This window comes from Alosa sapidissima, chromosome 10 (assembly GCF_018492685.1).
Source record: "Alosa sapidissima isolate fAloSap1 chromosome 10, fAloSap1.pri, whole genome shotgun sequence".
NCBI classification, from domain to species: Eukaryota; Metazoa; Chordata; class Actinopteri; order Clupeiformes; family Clupeidae; genus Alosa; species Alosa sapidissima.
In genome coordinates, this window is record NC_055966.1 from 26,783,585 (window position 1) to 26,808,282 (window position 24,698).

At 44.3% G+C, this 24,698-nt stretch overlaps 1 protein-coding gene across 2 annotated transcripts in view; it reads left to right on the top strand.

Annotated features, from left to right (window-relative positions):
• The first annotated feature begins 1,144 nt into the window (after window positions 1–1,144).
• Window positions 1,145–24,698, top strand: part of cdkal1 (CDK5 regulatory subunit associated protein 1-like 1) — a 267,508-nt gene continuing 243,954 nt past the window's right edge. Inside the window, exons 1-3 of one of the 2 annotated variants that reach the window (XM_042106955.1) lie at window positions 1,145–1,229; window positions 1,781–1,944; window positions 5,951–6,063. In XM_042106955.1, the coding sequence (XP_041962889.1) occupies window positions 1,224–1,229; window positions 1,781–1,944; window positions 5,951–6,063 (283 nt within the window). In that variant the 5' untranslated portion in view covers window positions 1,145–1,223. Of the gene's footprint in view, window positions 1,345–1,780; window positions 1,945–5,950; window positions 6,064–24,698 lie in introns of both variants that reach the window. The other variant, XM_042106956.1, reaches the window with a different exon arrangement.

Consider the following 24,698-nt stretch of genomic DNA (forward strand, 5'->3'; position numbering starts at 1 on the left):
GGGATGACAAGGGAGATGCGATAGTGTGCTGTATATGTGGGGAGAGGGCATTGTGCAATATGTGTGGGCCCAGATGTATTAAGGGCCCCCCACTAATTGTCGTATATGTGGGAGGGGGGGTTTAGGGATCCTCCCCCAGAATTTTTTTAATTTATTTGATGTGATTTCCTGTATTCTGGTGCATTTTGGTAGCCTGACGAGCCAGACCCACATTAAAATGTAGGGTCTGGGCACTCACCGTTCGCAGTGCTCAGTCTGAGGGGCGGGATAATCAGTTGTCTTTCAGATTCCCTCTGCACGCAATAGGACAGCGGCAGCGCTATGAGTCCCATGCGTTTCCCACCAGCGGAGCTAGTTGGCTAGTTCAAACGTTTGCCAACTTAATAAAAGCTTAACTCGTGTCACACTGTTTGCCAGCAGCAACATCCATCTTATTTGTTTTCAAGTAGCAGAGAATTCAAGCCAAACCGTTGCAACTCTGCCATCAATCATTATGTTAAGCCCACCTAACGACTCTATACACGATTTTATTGGCCTGATTAAGTTTCGATTTCTGGAGCTCACAAGCCAACAGAGAGTTGCTAGACTAGCCCTGACAGCAAATGTAATTTGCTGCCACTAGGGGCGCGTCTAGATTTCTAGGCTAGCATTTTGGGGATGGCCAATACTAAATTCAATCAGATTCATAGCCTACATTCTGATTTGTTGATATTGAGGCAATGATTCCATGCAAAGGCTTGGGCTTCAGGGCCCCCTGACCCCTTGGGCCCCTGGGCCTGGGCCCGGTAGGCCCGTGCATCCCTAATAGTAATCCATCCCTGTCCACTGTGGTGGGTGTTCTTATCATTTTGCCTTTAACCATACTATTGGAATTGGAATACATTATTTGTCGATCCAGACAAACTTTTACCTGGTCCCAGAACAGGTTGCAGTAGGCTACATTCAGAAAACGTGAAATTCAACAGTAGATGGTCCACTACTTTTAGGACAGGTTGCTCATTTTTCACTCGTCTTGCAGGGTAGACCACACTAGCTTTTTAAAGCTTCACATTTACAAATAATCTTGGCCAATGTAAAATACAAATTATTTTTGATAGTAATGATAATATGATCTAGTACAAGAGAAGAGCTCTTCGATGTATGGCAGAACGAAACGCCTTCAGTATTACTTTTGTCCCATTTAGTGAGCTGTAGTTCCCACGAGGTCATAGGTTGTTTTCAGTATGGCGGTGAGTTAGCCCAAATGTGTTAGCTCAAGAAAGTTTGGATCTTTAAATCAGGAATATCAACCTTTTGACGTTAATCCAGGCAGTTTTGGAGAACAGAACATCACTTGTAATACCAGTAAGAGTTATAACGCTGGCTTTTATCGCCATATCTATATAGATAACAACACGTGGGCCATTTCTGGCGGCTATGCTAATCCACAACACATGAAGTTGTCAAACTTCAAGCCATGTTGTAACGTTTGTAAGAGTAAACAGGCATGCTGCTGTTTTATTTGAGCTATTAACAGTTGTTTGCGTGCTGTACGGGTTTTAACGTCAACTAATGCCACCACAGTTACTAGATGTTGGCGGTTATTTTCATTCAGGAGAAACATACTTTGCTTTGAGACAACGCTAATTAGATACCTGTGTCATAACATCAGCACAGTAGGATTTTTAGCTGCGGTACAATGCTTGATTAAGTAGGATGTGGCATGACAAAAAAGCATCATGTTCTGGTTTGCTGGTAGGTAGGTTTGATTGTTGTCTGTGGTTTGATGTTGTACCTGCAGACCATGCCATCGGCTTGTGACCCAACCATCGATGACATCGAGGACATGGTGTCCGCACAAGACCCTACACCACACGAGCGTCAGTACGCTAGGAAAAGCATCGTCCCACGCTCCCGGAGACGCAAGTTGGACCAGCAGACAACGGAAGAATTGCAGACAGACAGGTAAGCAAGTGACAGGTGATCAACCGTGAGTTTAAAAGGCAATGCTTTGTAACTTTGTGGACGTAGCTTTAAATGCATCCAAACACTTCTTCCACTATCTGGGACTGATTACTTTGTTGAATCCGAGTCAGTGGTTGTTTTAGTGTAAATCTACACATAGCATGTGCAGCTTCAGCCTACAGTATTATTATCTAGTAGTTGATTAACTTCGGATGTTTGAGAGGGTGATTTGTTTCTAGTGTTGATCCGCCTCCTCCTTAGTGCATGTTAGATGTGTTGGGTTGTAAGAAGCGTTAGGAGAGAGGAGATGGAGTTGGGGTTTCAACAGCTTGTTGAAATTAGAGGGGGGCGCCCCTGCTCTGGTAACACTTGGTAGATCGTTCCACCATCAGGGAACTACAAATGTGTGTGTGTGTAGGGGTGGCAGTGTCAGAAGATGTTCCTTTAAGAACGTAAAGGCTGAGGGGTAACGTAAGCCTTCATGAGAGCATTTAAGTAGGTGGGACAGTGGCATGCGGTGGGGTCAGTGCCAGGGTAGGCAGTGTGCATTGACAAGTCCACATTTTGATGTCTTTCATTGTTTTTACAAATACCCTAACCTATGTCTACAAGACAGGGGGAATGGAGCATCACCTGTCACATGTCAGTCAACAGCACTACAGTGTGTAGGCCTAGCCAATAAGACTAACCCACATTAATGATGATGACCTGCATGGAAAAAATATCAACTTAACTAGGCTTTAAAAGAAACTAGGCTTTGAAAGTTATTCTTTACAGTCAATACGTTTCCAACATGAATCACAAGTTTTACCTTGTGCTTGCTGTAAAACTAGTAGTCCTATGTTATCCCAATGGGAGCACCGCAGCACTTCCCAGTGTGTAAAACTAGTAGTCCTATGTTATCCCAATGGGAGCATCATAGCACTTCCTAGTGTGTCGACTATGGGCTTCGCATCTTTACATTGCTGTATGTTTGTCTTTTACGCTGACTACTTTTAAATGCCTACATCTTCAGTAGCCGTGCAAGAAAACATAGCCTACTCGTGCCTACTAAGTTTGCCTTTAGGCTATGCCAGGCCCAAGACGGTTGCAACATTTCTGCAGAGAAATGTTTAGGCTATGTCAGGATGTTGGCGTCTTTGGTTCTTTGGAAAAAATGTAGCAGGCCATTTTGCTCGGGTTCAGGACAAGAGCCAATGCTAAGTAGTTCACATGGGAAAGGACTGTCAAATTAATTGGGAAAAGCTTACAAATGACCAGTCAGTGCGTGCGGGGGACAGGATGATAGACCAGCTCAACTACATGGCCTTATAACCAGACAGGTTTTATTTTGGAAATTAATGAATTTTGCTAGTTATCAAACTTGTAATCAGCTAGCTTGCTAGCAACATATAAGCGATGTAATTGGCTTAAAACACATCACGTTACATTTTAAAACATACTTGGTTTGATAATACATACATCTGAAATTGTACTGATGCATGCGCAAAGTCCAAAATTCACTCAGCGTTAAGTCAATGAAGGGAAAAGCAGAGCCTTTCCGTTCATTGAAAACTAAACCACTGGTTTTATGTATAATGGAAATGTTTAAGGAGTTTTAAAACAAATAGTGTCACATATTTAACACACAATGCTATGAAAATATGCATTTATATTTATCTATTGTGTTATCCAAAATGGATTTTAATTGCTCTCTATTGATTGATTAGCATAAATCACAGGGTAAGCACTGCCTACCCTGCCTACCCTGCCCACACGTCACTGAGGTGGGAGCAGACCCAGCTATCACTTTGTAAGCAAGCATTAGTGACTTGCATTTGATGCGTGTAGCTAAGGGTAGCCAGTGGAGCTCCGAGAACAGTGGGGTAATGTGTGCCCTTTTTGGATGATTGAGAACCATGCTGCTGCGTTCTGGACCATCTGTAGTGGTTTCATTGCACAAGTCGGTAGGTCCATGAGGAGGCCGTTGTACTAGTTGAAGTGAGAGACTAGCTTGGGTTGTGCCAAGGGTGCCGTGTGAGGTTAAGTACATGTTTCTTATACTTACTAGTGTGAAGCGACACGGCCGGGTGACAGAGGCTACATGGTCAGCCAAGGTTATCTGGTTATCAATCACAAGGAGCAAGAGACAAGGAGTCAATTTTGAAGTCAATTTAGATGTGGTGATCTATAGTTTGTTCGGTTAGTTTGTAGAGAAGTTTAGTTGGAGGTAGCTTCTAGTGTTCCTTCATCCAAGCGGATATGGGGCAGCCGTAGCCCAGTGGTTAGCACTCTGGACTTGTAACCGGAGGGTTGCCGGTTTGAGCCCCGACCAGTGGGCCGTGGCTGAAGTGCCCTTGAGCAAGGCACCTAACCCCTCACTGCTCCCCGAGCGCCGCCATTGTAGCAGGCAGCTCACTGCTCCGGGATTAGTGTGTGCTTCACCTCACTGTGTGTTCACTGTGTGCTGTTTGTGTTTCACTAATTCACCGATTGGGTTAAATGCAGAGACCAAGTTTCCCTCACGGGATCAAAAAAGTATATATACTATACTATACTATACTATACTATACTATATGTCAGAAAAATAATCTGACATCTGCTCTGTAGTGTCATCAGGCGGGAAAGACAGATATGGTTGGGGATCATCTAGGGATGTAACAGTATGAAAATGTAACCTCAAAATTATCACGGTTTTCGGTATTATCACGGTATTTCTAAAAGTGTGTTCAATATGTTCAGAAAGCACTGATAGGCCTACACAAGCTGAAATAGTTTCAAAAAGTGTTCATGTTTAATTGGCTATGTGCTTATAGCTTAACTTACCCTACCATAACTTGGAGTTTGCTCTTTCTGTTATTTGGATGCAATGAGTGAGAACAAAGTAAGAGTTCAAAATAAAACTTTAGGCTACTGTATTCTCTTAAAAACGTGAGTGGAATGGATTTAATGTGGACGCGAACATAAAAAGACGCAGAGTGGCTACATGATGCAGTGCACACTTTGCGGTGAAAAAGTTCCGCCTTTTAAAATCAGGTGTAGCCTAATCCAAATCGTAGTTAAAACCATAAATTAGACAACAGAATCAGTAGGGTACCAGTTTTGTTCCATTGTACCAGGCCTACTGTATGTCAAAAGCCCCCTGCTGCTCTGGCTGATTTGAACACTTTTGCCACAGACAACAGAGCAGTTTCGGTGGAGTGGGCACTTTTAAAGTCGCACTGATTAGGATCAAGGAGTTCATTCCGGGGAATTCTGTGAACTGTTTGGAAACCGCCCTTTCCATAGCTTTGGGAAGGAATGGGAGGAGCAAGACAAGAATATAATATATATTACCGGTATATCTGATATCACTAACAATCTAAGGCTAATGAAAGGTGATGCATCACAGAGCTTAATCCAGGTAGTCTACTTATTCAAACAGGCTTTGGCGCCATCTTGTGTCAGAAATTAATGTACCTGTTTTCCTCTAGACAGTGAAGGACCTGAATGGCGTTTTTGATGACTAACCTACATGTTTTTTTTTTTTTACCTTTACCTTTTACCCTATCGTCACATAACCTCATAACATGACGAACGGCACTTCTGCCATTGTCTGAGCGGCCCTCTATAGGCAATTACCCACCTAGCAACTTTCTGTGTTCGGGTAGGAACACTGCCCCTCCCTCCGAATTCGAAATGGGAAAAAGCTGCTATGCTACAGGAATTTGGAGATCATTTTCTACAGACAGCTGTTGGTGCTTTCCCTGTACATTATATATGAGTTATTTTCATACTTTGTTGCAAAAGACGCATATTTAGTTTGTTTATTATTGCACTTCTCATCTGTAGGGGGACCCCAAGAGCAAATCTTCTTTAGTGCTGCTTTAAACTACTAAAGAGTAGAAGTCTTAAAAAAATGCTCAGATTTGGAAAAGGCAAATATTTGAGAAAAGGGAAAACACCCCTCTAAATGTCAAAACAAACCTTTGACCTAACCCTCCTCTGTGCCGACCCTTGACCTTTGACCCCATTGTGCCCTTTGCAGCCTGATCCCCGGCACGCAGAAGATCTGGATGCGGACATGGGGCTGCTCACACAACAGCTCAGACGGGGAGTACATGGCAGGCCAGCTGGCAGCCAGCGGCTACAAGATGACAGGTGAGCTTTCAGCTTCTCACAGGTACACTCACCTGTCCACAACAGGTGTCCAGTGCAGCACAGATATCTATTGAGGTGATTTTTTTTTTATTTTCCAAAGGGAAAATTACAAGACAGGTAAGTTCACCTGTCCACAGGTGGGATCGTGTAGTACATACACAAAGACTTTAAAGCACGAAGTTGGACTTTAAAGATGAGTGCACTGGCTACTGTCTTCAGATAAGCTGTAGGTGGAGAGACTGATGAAAGACTGTGTGCAATTGTTGTTTAAGGCTGCGGAAACCATTCCACATATTCCTAACAACCTAACTACACCGGTTGTGAAGCCTAAGCATTCTATTTGCGGAGCATTAAAATAGTTTCAGAAGACTGGTCTAATCGCTCTCTTGCATATGGTGTAGCCTGTATCGTTGATTATAGTGGATTGCTGGTGCACACACTCTGAGAGCCGAACACTTCACACACACTTCACACTTCATGTTGAGCACCCAGTGTAGCCCCGCCGTATGTGGTGGTGTTTTGCACAAGACACCACTGGTTGGTGCTTGATCTAAACGCTTGATTATTTTTCTGCTGGTTTGTTTAATGTGGCCAGGTGTTTGTCTGTATGTCAAACTGCCTATTCTGTGGAGGACCACTCAAGTAAGAATTATGAAGGTGCTGTGGCAGGAATGTGGGCTCGATCAATGGTCATTTCACAATTCTACTCCCTCTTCTCACACTAACTTTCTGTCAATGTCTACTCCCTCTTCTCATATTCTCTCTCCTGTGGACACGTAGCTGGTTACTCAAATGCTCTAGCTACACTGAAATAAACATTGACAACTGCTGAGGATTTTGCTGATGAAGAACCGGTGCGAGATGCACATAAGAGTTGCACTGGCTTGTTTGAACCCTGAGTAGGCTATGCCAAGTTTGAATTTCCAAGATGGCTATGCCCATTAACTATAAATGAGAGCTATAGATATGCTCTGTTTAATAGCAGTTCTGTCTATTTGTGTCTCTTTAAATCAGTTGTAGGAACAATAGTGTCCAACCTCTATCTGTCATTATGTTGCTACGGAAGTTGTTTGTGTAAATACTGTGTTGATATGACGTTTGTTTGTGTATATACTGTGTAATGCTTTGTTACAAACTAGTATTGATATATCTGGTAACAATCGCTAACGACAGACAATTGCCAACAAATGTTAGCATCTTGTTCTTACGACTTGTTAGCAACTGGAATGCATTCAACTAGTTTTTACTTGGATGTGGTGTCTTTCCCAGTCATCAGTTACCACTTACGAGACAAATAGAAAGCAGCATCAGATGCGTCTCTGGCCTGTCCCCTGGTCTGTTGCAGTCATGGTTAGGTTTTAGAGAGAGATATGGACTTTTGATATGAACTTTCAAAACACTTTTATTGAACCATTGTACGGATCTATAGAACATTGAAATGCAACCAACTCATCAGCAAGGGATGGCATGTAAACTAAATGCAATGTTTCATTTCATTCAAATTGTTTCTCCTTTTTGCAAACGTACGTATCGTCATACAGATTCATTTAAAACATGTTGCAAAGATACTGCATCAATCCGTAGTGTATTTCATTATGCTACTAGGCTATTTGCTTTGTCTTACTCTTTATTCATTTATGCTATTTATTCATCATCTTCCATCCTTTGCCGTACTTGTGTAGTGCAAAGACCTGTCACCTGTCACTCATCATCGTAGGGGAGGTTTCTGCCCTCATTCCCGCGTTATAATCATCAGCCAATCAAGGTGGTCACTTCAGTCAAGCTTGTGCATGAGTAATGACGTCAACCATAGCAAAGGAGCTCTTATCTTATCTTAGGAGTTTCCCTTACTAAGAGTAGGTCTGTCCGGCTTTGTGAATAGGTTTTAAGAGAAAACTCTAAGCTAAAAACTTTCAGCGTGATTTAGGAGTACTCCTAGTGGTAAGATAAAATGCTTCGTGAATATAGTCAGAAAATACCAATGTTATCTGTAACTTGAGAGCAAGAGGTGGGTAGACTTGAAGCAGTCTGTGTGTGGGTGTGTATGTTTGGGTGTGTGTGTGTGTGTGTGTGTGTGTGTGACCAAGGTGATAATGTGTGGGTGTGAGAGGGAGATGGGTTGAGGCAAGTGGAAGATCCTGTGGTTCTGAATCCCCCCTGGTACTCTGGCTCATCTCAACTGTCTGGGAGCCATGCAAACCACATGCAAAGCAGATGGTGTGTGTGTGTGTGTGTAGGGGAGAAGTGAGGGTTGAGGAGGAGGACAGGAAGAGGAGAGATGGAGAACAGAATGAGAGGAGGAAGAGGAGAGGAGTGAAGGAGGAGAGGAGTTGAGGTAAAGAAGAAAAGGAGGAATAGAGGACAGGACTGGAAAGGAGGTGAGAAGGAGGAGGTGGATGGTAGAAGGAGGAAGAGGAGAGGAGGAGGAGAAGGAGGGGTGAGGAGGAGGAAAAGGAGGAAGAGGAGGAGGGGTGAGGAGGAGGAAAAGGAGGAAGAGGAGAGGAGGAGGAGGGGTGAGGGTGGAGGAGAAGGAGGAAGAGGAGGAGGAGGAAAAGGAGGAAGAGGAGAGGAGGAGGAGGAGGAGAAGGAGGAAGAGGAAGAGGAAGAGGAAGAGGAGTTGAGATGATGAGGAGAAGGAGAGGAGAGGAAGTAGAGAGGAGAGGAGAATGAGGAGAAGGAAGAGAGGAGAGGAAAGGAGAGGAGGTGCAGAGAAGGTAGACAGTAGTGATGCGTAGCGTAGCAGTGGGTACAGCAGGAAGCAGCCCTATAAAACTGGCTCCTAATTGCCCCTCATTCACACAGCTGTAATTTTCCCTTTAGCAAGCAGAGGCAGGCATGGGTGTCACCCGGGACTCAACTCTCACTCTTTAACCCGTCTCATCTTTTACTCTCATCTCTTTCTTACTTTTTCTCCATTCATCCATATTTTCAATCCATTCCTGTCTTTTCTTCCTATTCTCTCTCTCTCTCTGTCTCTGTCTCCGTCTCTGTCTCTCTCTCTCTCTCTCTCTCTCTCTCTCTCTCTCTCTCTCTCTCTCTCTCTCTCTCTCTCTGTCTGTCTGTCTGTCTGTTTACTGTTGCAGGGGAAGTGTATGGTGTGTGGAGCCTAATTGCTCCAGCGCTGTTGTTTGCTGGGTGTGTTTGTCTGGATGCGGTTGGAAAGACTCGGGTGGTAATTGTAGGCAGGGACAGGAAACGGGGCCTGTGGCTTTCTTATGGAAGTGCCCCTCTTATTCCCCGTGGTGAACCACCTCAAAGAGGAGCCATCCCACCAGTACCAGCCTTCCTGTACCCTCTCATTAGCGGGCGTTGCTCACAAGGAGTAGGGACAGACGCACCAACGCACGGCGCACAGGCGCATGCATTCACTCATATACGTACCAACGCACTTCAACTCACATTCGCACACCCTGACATGAAATGACATGTGCACCCTCACAAACATACACACAAGTACAATCTGAACTGTTGCAGACATTCAAAGTGAGACAGCTGACCACTTTCAACAGGTCAGTTTGTGGGTCTCACCAGAGACTTTTCTAAGGAGACACAGCACTCAAAAAATCCTCCATAGAAATGCATGGGGTTAGTTTGTAACGTCAATATGGCCGTTGTCTACACATATCCCACCCCTTCCTCGGCAAAACGTCGACATGTGAATACATTGAGCCAATCATGTGGTGTGATGTGAATACATTGAGCCAATCATATGGTGTTGTGAAGACATCTTCCCAATCATGTGTTGTGAACTCGCAGCTGGAGCAAGATTGGTGTCGTGAAGCCTTGCGCATGCACATTTCTGCCGAAATGGATGCCCGACGAGTGCCCAAAAAGAGTTGCCATATGGCCGCTGAGTGGAGGGACTTGCCTAAAAGGACTTTGGTCTCACTTAGATGGGTTCAGATTTCTGCTGTGAGCTCTTGAGAAGTGAGTCAAGTCAAGTTTATTTACATAGCGCATTTCATACACAGAGGTCATTCAATGTGCTTTACATAAAGAAAAGAAAACAGGAATAGCTAATAAAACAATAGAAGGGCAATCGTCAAATAATAGCTTAAAAAGTAAAGAATAAAAGACAAAACGTAAAACACACAAGGTAATAATAGTGCATAAACGCATAAAAGGGCAATAGTTTAAAAGTGTTACAATAATAATTAAAAGACCTAAAAAACAACATAGAATGATTACCCAGTTATAGTGATACCAGTCAAACACCTAGTGAACAGCAGTGTGAGTAACTTTGAGCTCGGTGACTGAACAGTCTTGTGCGAATGAAGTGAGACTTAAGTGTGTCAGTGAGTAAGAGACGACGGAGAGAGCCCAGTCACCCAGCCCATAATAACCTCATGTCTCAGTTGGATCATCTCGCTGAGGATGAGTGACCTTTAATGTGTCATCTCTATGGGGACAGAGAGGAGGAGGAGGAGGATGGGTCTCGTGTGTCCAAAGCGCACATATCTTAATGACCTGTCTTCTGATGATGCCAGGGACGCAGGGGAGCTTGTGTGAGAAGGCGCTCTCAGCGGAACAGTGTTTCTGTCTGGTTGGTTCTGCAAGAGCTATCACCACCCTAGTGACATGTTGCGTTACGTGTTCACAGAGCAACAAGAACTCCCCCTGTTACATGCAGATTTCATTACACACACACACACACACATCCTCATCCTGTCATACAATATATGATATTTAAAATGCTAAACCTTATGCGTCATCATCAGCATTTTCACACAGATGCCATTGTTTTAAACGCCATGGTGGTAATTTGCTAGGTATGAATGGCATGGAAGTGAATACCTGAGTTCCAAGATCTGTTTGCGTGTGCTCACTGAAACCATTGACTGTATAAAAAAAACTAAAACATGAAGAAGCATGTTAGTAAGTGTATACGGTTTTTGTTTACTGATAACAAAAGATGTTCGCATTCTTTTGGATGCAACCGAAACTAGTGATTTGGCGACTGTTGAGTCCATTAACAAAGGCTGCACTTTTTCTTTTAGAGTGCAGTATTCTCTCCCTTTTACCTCCCCTTTGTATGTTTTCATCTTGCTTTTCTTGTTCATCTTTTCTTATTTTTTATTTATTTTTAGATCTCTTCCCTCCCACTCTGTGCCCCCCTATAAGGGGTTTGTTTATGTTCCCCCTTGCTGGTATGACTGAGGGGGCTGGATAGCGTGCAGTGCAGTGTCTTATCGAAAAATCTCCCCCCATTATATTTAACCCTTACCATGGCTGCAGTGCACACTAAATGTGTGCTGTCTGGGTCTAACTTTGGAGACCGCACATCAGGACCCCCATTTCCCAGGCGCACACACACACACACACACTCCTACATCCCCACCCCACACATTGACTGTGTGATGCTTATAGGTCAGCATAGCGAATGCCGGTTAACCAGGTGTGACATTGCTGCCGGTCAGGAGGTGTCTCTGCCTGCTGGACCTAATCAGCCCCTGAAATGAGACCTGGAGGGTTTTGTGTGTGTGTGTGTGTGTGTGTGTGTGTGTGTGTGGTGTGTGTGTGTGTGTGTGTGTGTGTGCGTGCATGTGAAGAAATAGTGTGGATAATGGTAGGGTTGTTGGCTGGACATTATGTTGACTTTTGGAATGGACACAAAGACTGGCAGCTTGGTTTGTCGGCGTCTGTATCTAAGATTTTTTACGTACTTATGTGAGTTTCTTTTGGTATAAACATGTACCATAAGCACACATGGCCTGCCTCAAACTAATAAACACATACCTGCCTCAAACTAATAAACATCATTTTGGACATCTGTGACTGACTAGAAGCCTATTAGTGCAGTTTGAAGGAGGCAGGTGTGTGTTCACAAGGAACCCTGAAACCCTCATCTTCAGGGCTTGTGTGCTGCTGCTGCAGTCCTCACTGCCAACAGCGGGGGGCGGTGTTTACCTATGAACCGCTACCGCTATGCGTCGCTCCTGGCTTCCCGCTGCATTATGAGCACTGAAAGATTTCACAAATGAATTTACGGCTGTGGCGGGAAGCATGATGTCAGACTTGATTTGTGAAAGCACTTGTTAAACAGCATGTAACTTTTGTAGGGATATCGACGGACCGTACATCCAGCTGGAGTTCTGCGTGTATAATGCTCAGACATGCCCTCTAGAGAGATAGAGAGAGAGAGAGAGATACTCAAAGAGAGAGAGAGAGCATTTAAAACATGGATCCTTCTCTTCTAGAGAGGCAGAACAAAGCAGAAATAAATATGTTGTAAAAGTTTATGTGTATGCTTGTGTGACACTTCTCCTTAAGTGGCTCAGGAGGGAATTTCTGAAGCAGGAGAGAACCCATTGCCCTTTGTATGTTGTGGGTTGAGCCCAGAGAATGATGTCATCTTGTTATGAGTTGAGGCAAGGTGTTGGCTGCAGTACTGCTGTCTGCCTATAGATGGCACTGTTTATCCACCGTACCCGTACCTCAGTGTGTGTCAACAGATATCTTGCACCCTGCGTGCCAGCGAGGAACTTCATGGAAAGTCAACGGTGTTTTTGTAACCGGCGAATGGGAGGGCTGATTTTCATGCCAGGGATTCTGTTGGCCGTAAACATCAACTGCCGCAGCGTTTATGTTTGTTGTGCCTCGGCAGTTTCAGGAAGCTGGTGACTGGTACATCAGGAACTGCTCCGGGGGAAGGATTCTGTGTATGTTGTGGGTGTGTGTTGCAAAGAGAAAGATTGTTCGTGGTTTTTTTTTTTGGTGTTGATATTTTCTGCACTAGTATTTGTTTAAGGAGATGGAATATAATAAAATGTTACACCATATGGAAATGAAACACACACACACACACACGCATACACACATCTTAAGAGGGCACAGGATTTCTGATGTTTGTGTATGTGTGATTGAACACACACGTGTAACCACAATAGCAGTGTTTTCTCTCTCACTTTCAGACAGTAGTATTTTCTGCCATGTGTGAGAGCACATGCGCCGGCGTGTGTGTGTGTCTTTGTAGGAGAATGCACACCTTGCGTAGCGCGCAGCCCATTCACAAACTCCTCGTCTTTGCCACAGTGTGATTGGCCAACGAGCTGTGAGCGGTGTTCGCCGAGGATAGCAAATGAGCGCAGCAGATTCTGAAGCGCCTCCTCCTCCTCGCCGGACCTGCATCTTCCACCTCTCCCACTTCACACACACACACACACACACACACACACACACACACACACACACACACACACACACAATTCTGCATCAGCTTCTGTCAAGAGAGCGAAGAGTGGGGCGCATGGCAGAGACGATCAGAAGCAGTGTTGATGAGCGAGAGAGTGTGTGTGTGTTAGCGAGCGAGAGAGAATTGGCAGACTGAATTTGGGATTGTGTGCAGGAGGAGGAGGAGGAGGTCTGTCGGCACATTGCTTGGCTCCGGCAAAACTGTACCCAGAGCTGCGATGCGGAGGGGATTGAGTTTGCATGGGTGTGTTGGATGCCCGTGTGTGTGTGTGAGAGAGAGTTGCCTAAGTAAGGGCTAGCTTAGGGAGAACTGACTGTCAGCATCTTGTCTCCTGTAATTTTTGTGGCATCAAACTATGGTTTTCTTTCATATTATGAATGATATACACATGGTGGTGTTTAGCAAGGTTATACACAAGGAAGTGTGTGTGTGTGTGTGTGTGAATGTGTGAATCCTATGTGTCTCCCTGAGGACATTTACGGCACAAGGATTCTAGATGTTAATGTGGGATATCCAATTCCCGGTTTAAATATTCCAGTCAGTAGTGTGTTTGTTGCTGTGGCCATTATCCAGTTTTGCATGTAGCATTTCTTCTGGGAATGCTGCCTTAGGCCAAGCCCATGAGACCAGTTAGTAGTGGCCAAAGTCCCTGGACTCAGCAGTCTCTTAGAGTCTCAGGGCGGTCAGAGGAGCATGTGTGGGAAAAGTCAGCAAATGTCTTCTCAAAAACAGGAATACAAATTGGATTTTGGATGCAGCTATTTCAAGAAGATCAAATGGTTGAAAGTGATTGTGTACACTACAGACAGAAGTGGGGTACATGCGATGTATAGAATAGATATTGGTTTTGCACAGTCGCTCGCTCTCTCTCTCTCTTTCTCTAACTGTTTCGAGTATGTGTGATATGCTTCCAGTGTGTGTGTGTGTGTGTGTGTGTGTGTGTGTTTGCTGCTGGTGAGGACTGCTGATGTTCTCCCTCCCTGTCTCCAGGCTGGTGTTGTTGGAAGCCCCCAGGCAGCTGCGGTGTGTTTTATTTTTATTTTTATCTCTGCCGCAGATTGGCCCCTGCGGCCCCCCCTGCCTGAGGCAGACACAGTTAAGCACAGAAATGGCTCTTGTGTTGATAGATGCCTGAGCAGCAATTTCTGGATCTGTGTGTGTGTGTGTGTGTGTGTGTGTAAAATGTTACTGTTTTTGAATGGAGCTGTGTTAATATCAGATTGACCTGCTGAGGTTTGCTACGTATTGCAGGCATGTACACACACACACACACACACACACACACACACACACCATGCTCATCCTGAGTCCCATAAAGCGAGGTCTGATCCAATCAGCCCTGTTGGAGTAGCGCTGCTGTTCCCCGGTCCATTACTGCGGGACAGATAGGCCGTGGAGACCCGACACAGACTGCTCACCCTGCCCCCACCCCCACCCACTGCCCCCACCCCCACCCGCACCCACTGCCCCCGCCCCCATCCACTGCCCTTACCCCCACCCTCTGCCCTTACCTCCACCCACTATCACCACCATCCACACCAAAGTTTCCCAACCTCTCTGCTGTTGCTAGCGGCAACGCCCTTTCACCCCTGGGTAATATCTCCTGGGTCCTGGCTGGTGTAGAAGGACAGGAGGAGGTCTCCGGCACCCACATCAATTTATTTCCTCAGTGTGTGCGTGCGTGTGTGTGTGTGAGTAACCGTGTGTGTGGTGCCTCTCACCATTTGTTGGATTGTATGTCTGCTGCAGCCTAGTGGTTCATGCTTGTCTCACATGCCTGTTTGCTGATTCTGAATGACCGCGTGCTGTGGTCAGAGGTGCGTTTAAATTCAGAGGCAAACGTTTCCGGCAGACATGTTTGTATGAACAGATGCATTTGTACGATTTTGTGTAAACATTCCATCTCAGTGGTAACTCTCCGTTCAACTCTCAGCATGTTCGTGAAGAACTACCTCCTCAAACTGTTTGCGAGTGTTTACAAATGTTCATGGCAAATTCAAGGCAAACAGAAAATTGTTTGCGAATGTTTGGGAACGTTTAGCTATGTTTGTGAATATAAACGCACCTCTGGCATGAGGAACATCGGAGGAACACTGAGCAACCAATAAACACGGTCCCTTGCATTGTCTTCATCAGCTTGTTTTTAAAAAACAGCTTGTTGTTTGCCGCTTTTATGCCTTTAATTTGACAGGACTGTGGAGAGAGTGACGAGAGGTGAGTGGGAGAGAGAGATGGGCCGGGACCAGGAAATGACTCGTGGGCCCGTTGACCTGAATATGGTGCGGGCGCTATAACCAGTTGCGCCACAGCGCCCTTTTGTTGTGAATGATGAACTGTCCCTCCAGACCTGGGCCAGCGCTGAGCCAGATGTCAGCCGCAGACGGCTTCTGTCTGGCCTCCCAGTGAGATCCTATTTGGACGTGGAGCAGACATCACCTTCTCCGTATTGAAGACCCACCCCCCCCCCCCCCCCCCCACCTCCTCACACTGTGAGGAAAGTCAGTTGAAAGTCAGCGCACAGGGTGTGTGTGTGTGTGTGTGTGTGTGTGTGTGTGTGTGTGTGTGTGTGTGTGCGCGCATGTGCATGCCAGGTGTGGCAGTCATCCTCATTGTGTAGAGGGCCTGATGTCCTCGTGGGCAGGGGGTTCTAATTCTTCCACATGGTCGCGCCACACAGGGGCAGAGACACTGGAGCGCAATTAGAGTAGCCTGACCACCGCAGCAACAGGTCAGCTCTCCCAGGAGGGGTCCGCAAACAACAAGAGAGGGAGAGGGAGAAAAAGAGAGGGGGAAGACAAAACTCCAATAGAAAAGCCTTTATGTGGGCCCTTTTTTTGGAGCACGGTCCATTTTCAACTGGGCGGCAGATTTAGTGATTTTTCTTTTTCTCTCTCATGTCATCAGCTGTAATGGAGGCCCTGGCAGCCCTCCTACCGTGCGCCGGTGTGGAGGTGGGACCAGGGATGACAGGACTCTTCTCCCATTAATTCAGCCTGTCTGCGTGCCGAGTGTGTGTGTGTGTGTGCATGCATGCTTGTGTATGTGTATGTGGTTGTGTGTGCATGTTTGCCTGTGTGTGTCTATGAGCATTTCTGCATGCATGTTTTTGTGTGTATACACGTGTGTGTGTGTGTGTGTGTGTGTGTGTGTGTGTTTGTGGAGTGAGCTGAGCTGATAAGCGCTCCTGCATCCAGGCTGTTGATGTGTGAGCAGCCCTTTGAGCCCGTGCTTCCTCGGAGGAGGAAGGTGTTTACGCCCTTCATCTCCTGTCTGATGGAGCCAGCCGACGCAAATGAGAAGTCACTCACCTCTCCGCTCTGCTACAGCGGCCTGTAATTATTTTCAAAGACGTGTGTGTGTGTGTTTGTCAGCTTGCTGTTTTTGGGTATGATTTGCTCGACCTTGTATGATTGGATGGTTATTATAGACAAGGCCCTAGGGAGCTTGACCACGTCTTCACGTCCCCTGTCCTGTGTGTGTGTGTGTGTGTGTGTGTGTGTGTGTGTGTGTGTGTCCCCTCTGTGTGTGTGTGTGTGTCCTCTGTGTGTGTGTGTGTCCTCTGTGTGTGTGTGTGTGTCTTCCCTTCTCTCTCTTTTTCTTTCCTCTCCTCTTTCTTTCATATCCCCTCATCCCTCTTCCTTTGTCCTCTCTCCATCCATCATTCCTTCCTTCTCTCCTTTCACCCTTTCTCTCCTTAGATTTCCTTCTCCTCTCGCCCCCCTCTCCTCTCGTCAGATCCTCTTTTTCCACACACACACACACACACACACACACACAGAAATTTAACTGAGTAAATATTGTATCTTTGAAATCCATAGCTTTGTATTGATTGGGCATTAAGTGGCTTGGCATGTGTTTGATATGGATTGAGAATGTCTGGGCAAGTGTCCTTGGCCCAGTGTGTGTGTGTGTGTGTGTGTGTGTGTACAAAGTCTATGAGCCTCACACACAGAGTCAGTGCTTCGGCCACAATAGGTCACTGCAGTGATTGGTCCTCTTTCTCAGCCTACACACACACACACACGATGTGTGGTGGGTTATTTGAAGACCAGTCTCAGGCCTCAGACAGGGTCAGTGGAAGGGCCCGTGGTTCTGTACCGTCCTCATGGGATGACGAACTGACATTTCTCATCTCCCATCCGAATGGATAGCTGTAGGTGGGTGTGAATCTCTCATTTAAAAGACGATACGATTCGCATCTAGATACATGGGCACGATTCGATACAAGAAAAGATACATGTTCATAAAAAACGATTCAGTGCGATTCGATGCAGTTCAAGAATGGAAAGCATTCTGAAAGATTTTTTATCATTTGCTCAAGGTGCACATTAATTTTATATTATCAGTTATCATGGTCATGGTTGTCAATTAGGCAAAAAAATGTGTGAATATGATTATCTAAACTGAGGTTTGTTTCATATACTGTACTGTATTGAAATGAAAAAAAGAATAGTCTACATTTCAGTCAAACACAGCAGCCAAATACAACATATTTTTTTTATAGACTTTATAGATTTTATAGAGTTATATCTGATTGTTTTCATGGAGCTGTAGCCTTGTTGAGGTAAGACAATACCGAAATAAAATAAAACAATGCTTAAGACACTCTTGGCCTTTTCTCATATAGCTTACAAGAATAAAATAGGCCTACATATCAATGAACTCTCTGGGTTTATTTTGTTCCAACGGTAGACCTAATGCAGAAACCTATAATGCCACAAGTCTGAGTGAATATGAACAAAATAATTGGCTAATAATTCGTGCATCGTTTTAGCAAGGGCCAAATTATTAACATTAAGGAAATCCCTTCATCAAACGTAAGGCTATACTCTACAGACTATCGTTGCTGTTTAGTGTTTAAATTCACGCTGGATTTTGAAAAACAAAAGAGTAAAAACTGTAAAACCGAGTGAGAGTTGTCATGTGCTTAAGTTGCAGTAGATGTATGGGTAATGAGGTCATTTGACAACTTTGGGCAATGAATGTAGCCAAAAACGAACTGCATTACCCACAATTCCGTGCCACGTATAGTTTCAAAACCGGACGTGGGATGAACGCGCTGCTTGGAACGTAAATGAGAGTCTGAGCGAGCAGAAAAAGTTGTGAACCGATTCGTAAGAAGTAAATCGATATAACGACCGGTTCATTTCAGTTTTATTCCGATACGAGGCTTCACGTATTGATGTAGCCGTATCTTACACGTTAAAAACGGATACCAATACGTATCGGTTTATCTTTACACCCCTAGATAGCTGTAATTCGGACACCGCGGTAGATGGACATTTCCATAGGCCTCCACTCTTGTTATGAGCTTTACGTTCACACTCACAGCCGCGTTACCTGTCCATTTTCCTGAAAATGAGCTAAAACGCGCAACACACAAACCACGGAACAGACATGCAATACACATGACACGTTTGCGGTCTGAATAAGCCCTTAGCCACTACACTACCACAGTTACTAAAGTAAGTTCAGCACAGAACTGCATAATGCTGCTTTAGTGTTGAATATGTAAGACGTCACTCGTCAGGACCAATGAGGGAACTGGGAGTGGTCGAAGGAAATCGTGAAGCTGTCCGCGCGCTGTTGGAAATATATCAATTGATTATAAACCCCTATTAAACCTAATAAATCTGACTCCGCTCAATATTAGAAAAGTTTCGGTTCATTGTAACATTGTTATCCTTAGTGGGTTGATACGCCCACAATGCATATTGTTAATGAGAATGCCTAACTCGTTTTCTTATGACACGCGCTCAAGCTTAGGAATATATACTATAGGTCTCCTCCATCTGCCGATTAATTTGGGCGGTTCCTAAACATAACACGTATTGGTCTGGAAGTGGTCAGAGGTTACATGCTGATCCGGACTGCTATACTCATCAGCGTGTTAGACAGTCAAGCAAATTCCTATGCTACAGGGGGTCAGGCTGTGCTAGGTTTTCGCGACCAATCTAGGACCATCGCTGACAAACTGCCCACCGCTGTGTAATGCTTGGTCATTTCATAATAACATGCCAGCTCCCAGGTGATTTAGTTTCTACGGCGGCGATAACTAATCCCAACCGTCCATTATGCTAGTAACGTTACCTAAACTGCTACTCTGGACTACAAGTACAATAGAAAGGCTATGCGGGTCAGAACATCACAATGTATTTGTCAGATACAAGCTATTCATCCAATACATTATAGAAGGTACATCTAAATGAATAATGTGAAAGTTACGAAAACAGGTTAAAGGAACATTTAGGAAACCATATGAAGCAATCAGAGAATGAACATACCAGCTCAGAGGATGATGACTACACACCTTAGTGGTGCGGGAGATTCTGACTACAGAATGGCTCCTAGAATGCTCTGTAAACTTCACTTAAATAGGCTACCTAGTTTGTGGTTGGTTACATTGAAATGGATCACATGATTGGAGGTCAGCTGCTTTTGGGTCACATGAGAAGTACTTTGAAGAGACTTGAGACCATTGTTGTAGTGAGAGTGCATTAATCAAGACATGACAATGTACACATTAATTACATTTCCTGCTTCCTAGTTAGTTTCTCCTGTGAAAAAGGCAAAGGTTAGAGATATAATCAAACGTTATGTGACAATGGGCCCACCATGAGGTCATACCATCATGTGGTAGGGTAATTAATCAACAGTTCACATGATCAGGAGTTTGATCAGTATAGAAACATTAGGACTCCTTATAAATATTTATTTTGAATATTTATTATGGTTATTTATTTTTTAGATTGGGACAGTGTGTCTGTGTCTGTGTGCTTGTGTGCGTGAGTGTGCATTTTTTAGTGAATGTGTGAGTGAAGGGTCCCTGCCTGGTTGGTTAAGGGGAACACTATAGCATGGATGCCTTATGGGTCATGGTGAAATGAGCGAGTGAGTTTTGACCTTAGACTGGGTCCCCATCTGCTATGACTGTGTGTTTGTGTGCGTGTGTAATGCTGCCACAGGCTGAAGTAGCCTTTCTTAGGAGTCAGGTTTACTGACCCTGTGGTGTGTGATCATCTGTCAGGGGTGTGCGTGCGTGCGTGTGCCTGAGTGTGTGTGCTCATATTTGTGTGTTCATCATCTGCCTCCTCTTTTTGTCTCTCTCTGTCTCTCGCTCTCTCTTGTTCGCTTATTGTGTGTGTGTGTGTGTGAGTGTGTGTGTGTGTGTGTGTGAGTTTAGCTGAGACCCGTCTTTAGCTCTGGAGCACAAGCCTGTTTGGGAGTGGGATGAAGTGGTTAGGCTGAACACCTGCCAGGTCATTCATAGGCCTCACGTGTGTGTGTGTGTATATGTGTGTGTGTGTGTGTGTGTGTGTGTGTGTGTGTGTGTGTGTGTGTGTAGGGTGTTGTTGTGGGGTGAGTGTGCGATGACTGATTAGTGAGATGCATGGAGTATCCAGTTTGGTCCTCATTTACTACTAATGCAAAGAGATCACACACACACACACACACACACACACACACACACACACACACACACACACAAACAAACGAACTCACACAAACACACACACACACACAGACAGATCAAGGTTGTGTCTGCTTTTGTCTGTTTCTTTCAGTCTTATTAAAACACACATGCTGATTTTTGTTCCTTAATTTGTAGTTTACTCTATTTAGATCTGTATTTCTGATAGGCTAAAGTCCACATCTGAATTTAGCCTATTTCCATACAAAGAGGAGGGAATTGACAAGCTGTCTACAGCAGGGCTCCGAACCGGTTCAAGGAACGAAAACGAAAACCGAAAACGAACGGAATTTTACGAGGAGCAGAAACGGAAACGAAAACAAAATGATCTTCAACTGTTCCGGAACAGAAACGTTATTCTGAAATCCACAAAACCGGTTAATAACGTTTTTTTTTTGTTCTCTATATATTTTATAAAATTTCACAAAAGCATATCCTATGTCAGGGAGACTATTTCCGGTTGTGCGAAAAACAAGCCCGCATCTACACTGTTAATGTGAGCTAACAAGCCGCTATGTAGCCAACTACTGTAGGCGAACAGCCTAATAATTTGATTTCTGCAGTTTGAAAAAAAAAAAAAAAAAAGAATAAATGGACCTTTGGTCCAAATGTGTATATTTTGTCTTGCTGTTGTAATGTAACCTATCCGTCTGCCACTTCGGATCTTAGGCCAGCTCGTAGCGTAGGCTACTGAAACTGATTTGGAAATTGTTTGTAGCCTATGCGTAATAGCCTATTTTGCCTGTCCACGCCTTGTTTTTAAAGTCGGGATTTGAAATGTTTGCGCAATTGTAGCCTATTCTATGTAGAAGAGTTAAACGGGAAATATGAGATAGGCCTTGTCAGCAACAGACAGGTTCGTTTATAAACAGGGTTGGAATTATAGCGCAAGCCTTTGAAGATCTCCATATGGATAAAACTTAGGCTACAATCAGGTAAGGAGTTTAGCACGTATCCAGAAATATTTTTGATAAGAAATTATTTATAGGCATAGGTCTACAGTAAGTCTGGCTATGGGATGGATAGCCCATCTGAATGTTTTTGGATGCTGCCTGTGATTTATTATTTTTGGGCATAGCTACGGTAGGCTAAATCAAGGGGAAATAATGAGTAGGGGAGAGCCGGGACAGTTGAAACACTTTTTAATTAAACGTAATTTACATAGCGATCGTACCACACAGAAAGCTAATATTTGGTCACTAGTAACCTACATCTGTCCTCTGTCAAATACAGATGCATTTTCAGCTTTGAACAAAACCGTTATCATAAATGGTACTCCCAAAAGTTTTTATTTTAGATATATTGTTGCAGGGCTATACGTCTTTGTGCATGTCTGTTAACAACTCATTGCCATCATCATGAAGCGTGTATGCAGCGGTTTTTGAAATATCATGCCCTGTGGATGATTCTGCCATGTTTATAGCTAGAACGGTAAGCTTTCCCATTTATATCATGTTTATATTGTTGAAAATGTCGTTTCACTAGGTTTTTAGGTGGGTTAGGCCAATGCACATCCAAATAAGTAGGCTTAACGACCCACCGGCCGTCAGTCTCCATAGGATAACATGGGGAAACTCAACCCCCTATCTGGTGGGCCCAAATGTATTTTCATCTTCCTAAAACTGTTTTTCTATGTCTTACCTCCATAAATAATTGTTTAAACACACCTATTTGTGCATTTAATTAAAATACATGGAGTTACAGCCTGGTCGGGACGATTGAAACACGTGTTTCAATCGTCCCGACACAGACATATGTCACTACAGCTTGATTTGCTTTCCATGTAAACAAGCATGCGATATGAAAGTCTGGGATTGTGGAGAACGCTAAATGGTCTACTGAATAAGCATTACGTCAAACCTTTAAATGAAAAACACTCATTGATAATCGAAAAAATGTAACCACTAATGAAGTTTACTTTTGCGCATCAAAACTCGTTTATCACTCCATAAAATGACATAGCAGGAAGATATTTGGCTGATAGAAGGAGGTTAACATGCTCTATGTTTTGACCGAAGGACGTCTGTCTATCATCATCACACTCGGAGAAAACTGGATTGTTTCATTCGTCCCGTGTTTCAATCGTCCCGGCTCTCCCCTATGTCTCATCTAAGGTAAAGTCCACAAAAATAGACTTGATAGGCCCGCCAAACACTGCCGGAACTTTAAGAACGAACGATATTTTGCGTTCCGAACCGGTTCAGGACCGATATGTTTGTGGCGGAACGCATGCAAGAACGAAAACGTTAAACATAGGCCTACCTGAACCGTTCGGAACGGAACGTTTGAAAAATAATTTCGTTTTCAAGCCCTGGTCTACAGATAGTGACCTTACCATATCTGCTGATGGACATTTAAGCTAGACGTGATGTTCAGGGATGTGTGTGTGTGTGTGTCTGCTTAATATTTTTTATTTGCTGGGGTGATGTGTTTGTTCTTTGTAATTCAGTTGTGTGTTTGTGTTTGTTCTTTGTAATTCAGTTGTTAGTGTGATAATATCGTCCCCCCCCCTCCCAAATATGTGTGTGTGTGTGTTGCCTATGTGATATCATCTTGCTGGAATGTCAACTGCCAGTTTACCAGTGAACACCAGTATTTTTTTTACTGTGTGTGTGTGTGTGTGTGTATATATATATATATATATATATATATATATATATATATATATATATATATGTGTGTGTGGATATGTTAACATTTCCCTTTTGTCTTTTGCTTATTGCTACTCTGTTATGAAGGGTTTGTAGGCTCCAGTTCTTACTGATTGACTTTGTGGTTGAGAATCAGTCTACGCACAGGAAGGAGGGGTTCACTCAGTGGCTTAGCTGATGATCCAGAGGAAGTCCAGGGTGAAGCAAGATCTCGTGGTTGCAGTATTGTCAGTATTGTCAGTTTGTGAGCTCTCCAGATTTACAAAAGCTTTACAAAGTGTGTTCTACAAATGCAGCCAATTTAGAGTGGCGCAGTTCCTAATGTTAATTTGAGCCAAGCCACCAGTGTGTGCCAGAGAGGTGTTAATGGCTGTCTGACCCATTAGCAGGTGAGTGTATCCATGTGTTCCTGATCAATGCGGAGGAACACGAAATGACCTGAGAATGGCATGAGAAGGAACCGTGCGAGTTCATTACCTCCAGCTGGTGAACTAGTGGTCTAATTTGAGGAGCACGTACATCTACACACACACACACACACACACACACACACACACACACACTCATTATCCTTTCCTCATTCTGTCAGTTGTTCCTGAGCTTAGAGAGCTCTGTAGAAGGACGGTGCATTTTTTTTTTTTTTTAAATGCTCAGATCACTTAGACGCCATTTTTCTAAAGCTTACCCCCTCTATTTAACTCTCTCTTCCTCCTTCCATCTCCCCTCTCTCTCTCTCTCTCTCTCTCTCTCCCTGACTCTCTCTATCCCCCATTTCCTCTCTCCCTCTAGCCGTGTGTGTGTGTGTGTGTGTGTCTGTGCTGCTTCTGTTGGAGAGCTTCTTGTGAGTCCTTAAGAAAGAGAGGCAGTCGTCCCCTTTGAAGTGACGCGGTGTTTCATCTCGCCGCTGACAAGAGATAGGAGCTGTCCACAGCTTCTGTGTGTTTTATTGGCCCTTGATGCCACACACATTTTGTGTGTGTGTGTGTGTGTGTGTGTGTGTGTTGAAGAGTATTAGCATTTGTCGTTCATGAAGGTGTTAAAGTGCACCAGTGGATTATGGGTATGAGTCAGAAGCATGTAATGCGAGGAGACAGCCGTACAAGGTGGTCTTTAAGCTGTCATGAGTTGTCTGTGTGAGGTAGAACAAGTGTGTATGTCAGAGAGAAAGTGTGTGTATGTGTATTTAAAATTGATGTGTCCCTGTGTTTAAAGGAGAGAGAGAGTGTGTGTGTGTGTGTGTGTGTGTGTGTGTGTGTGTATGTGTGTATGGATAGAGAGTGAGTGTATAGTGTGTGTGTGTGTGTGTGTGGATGGAGAGTAA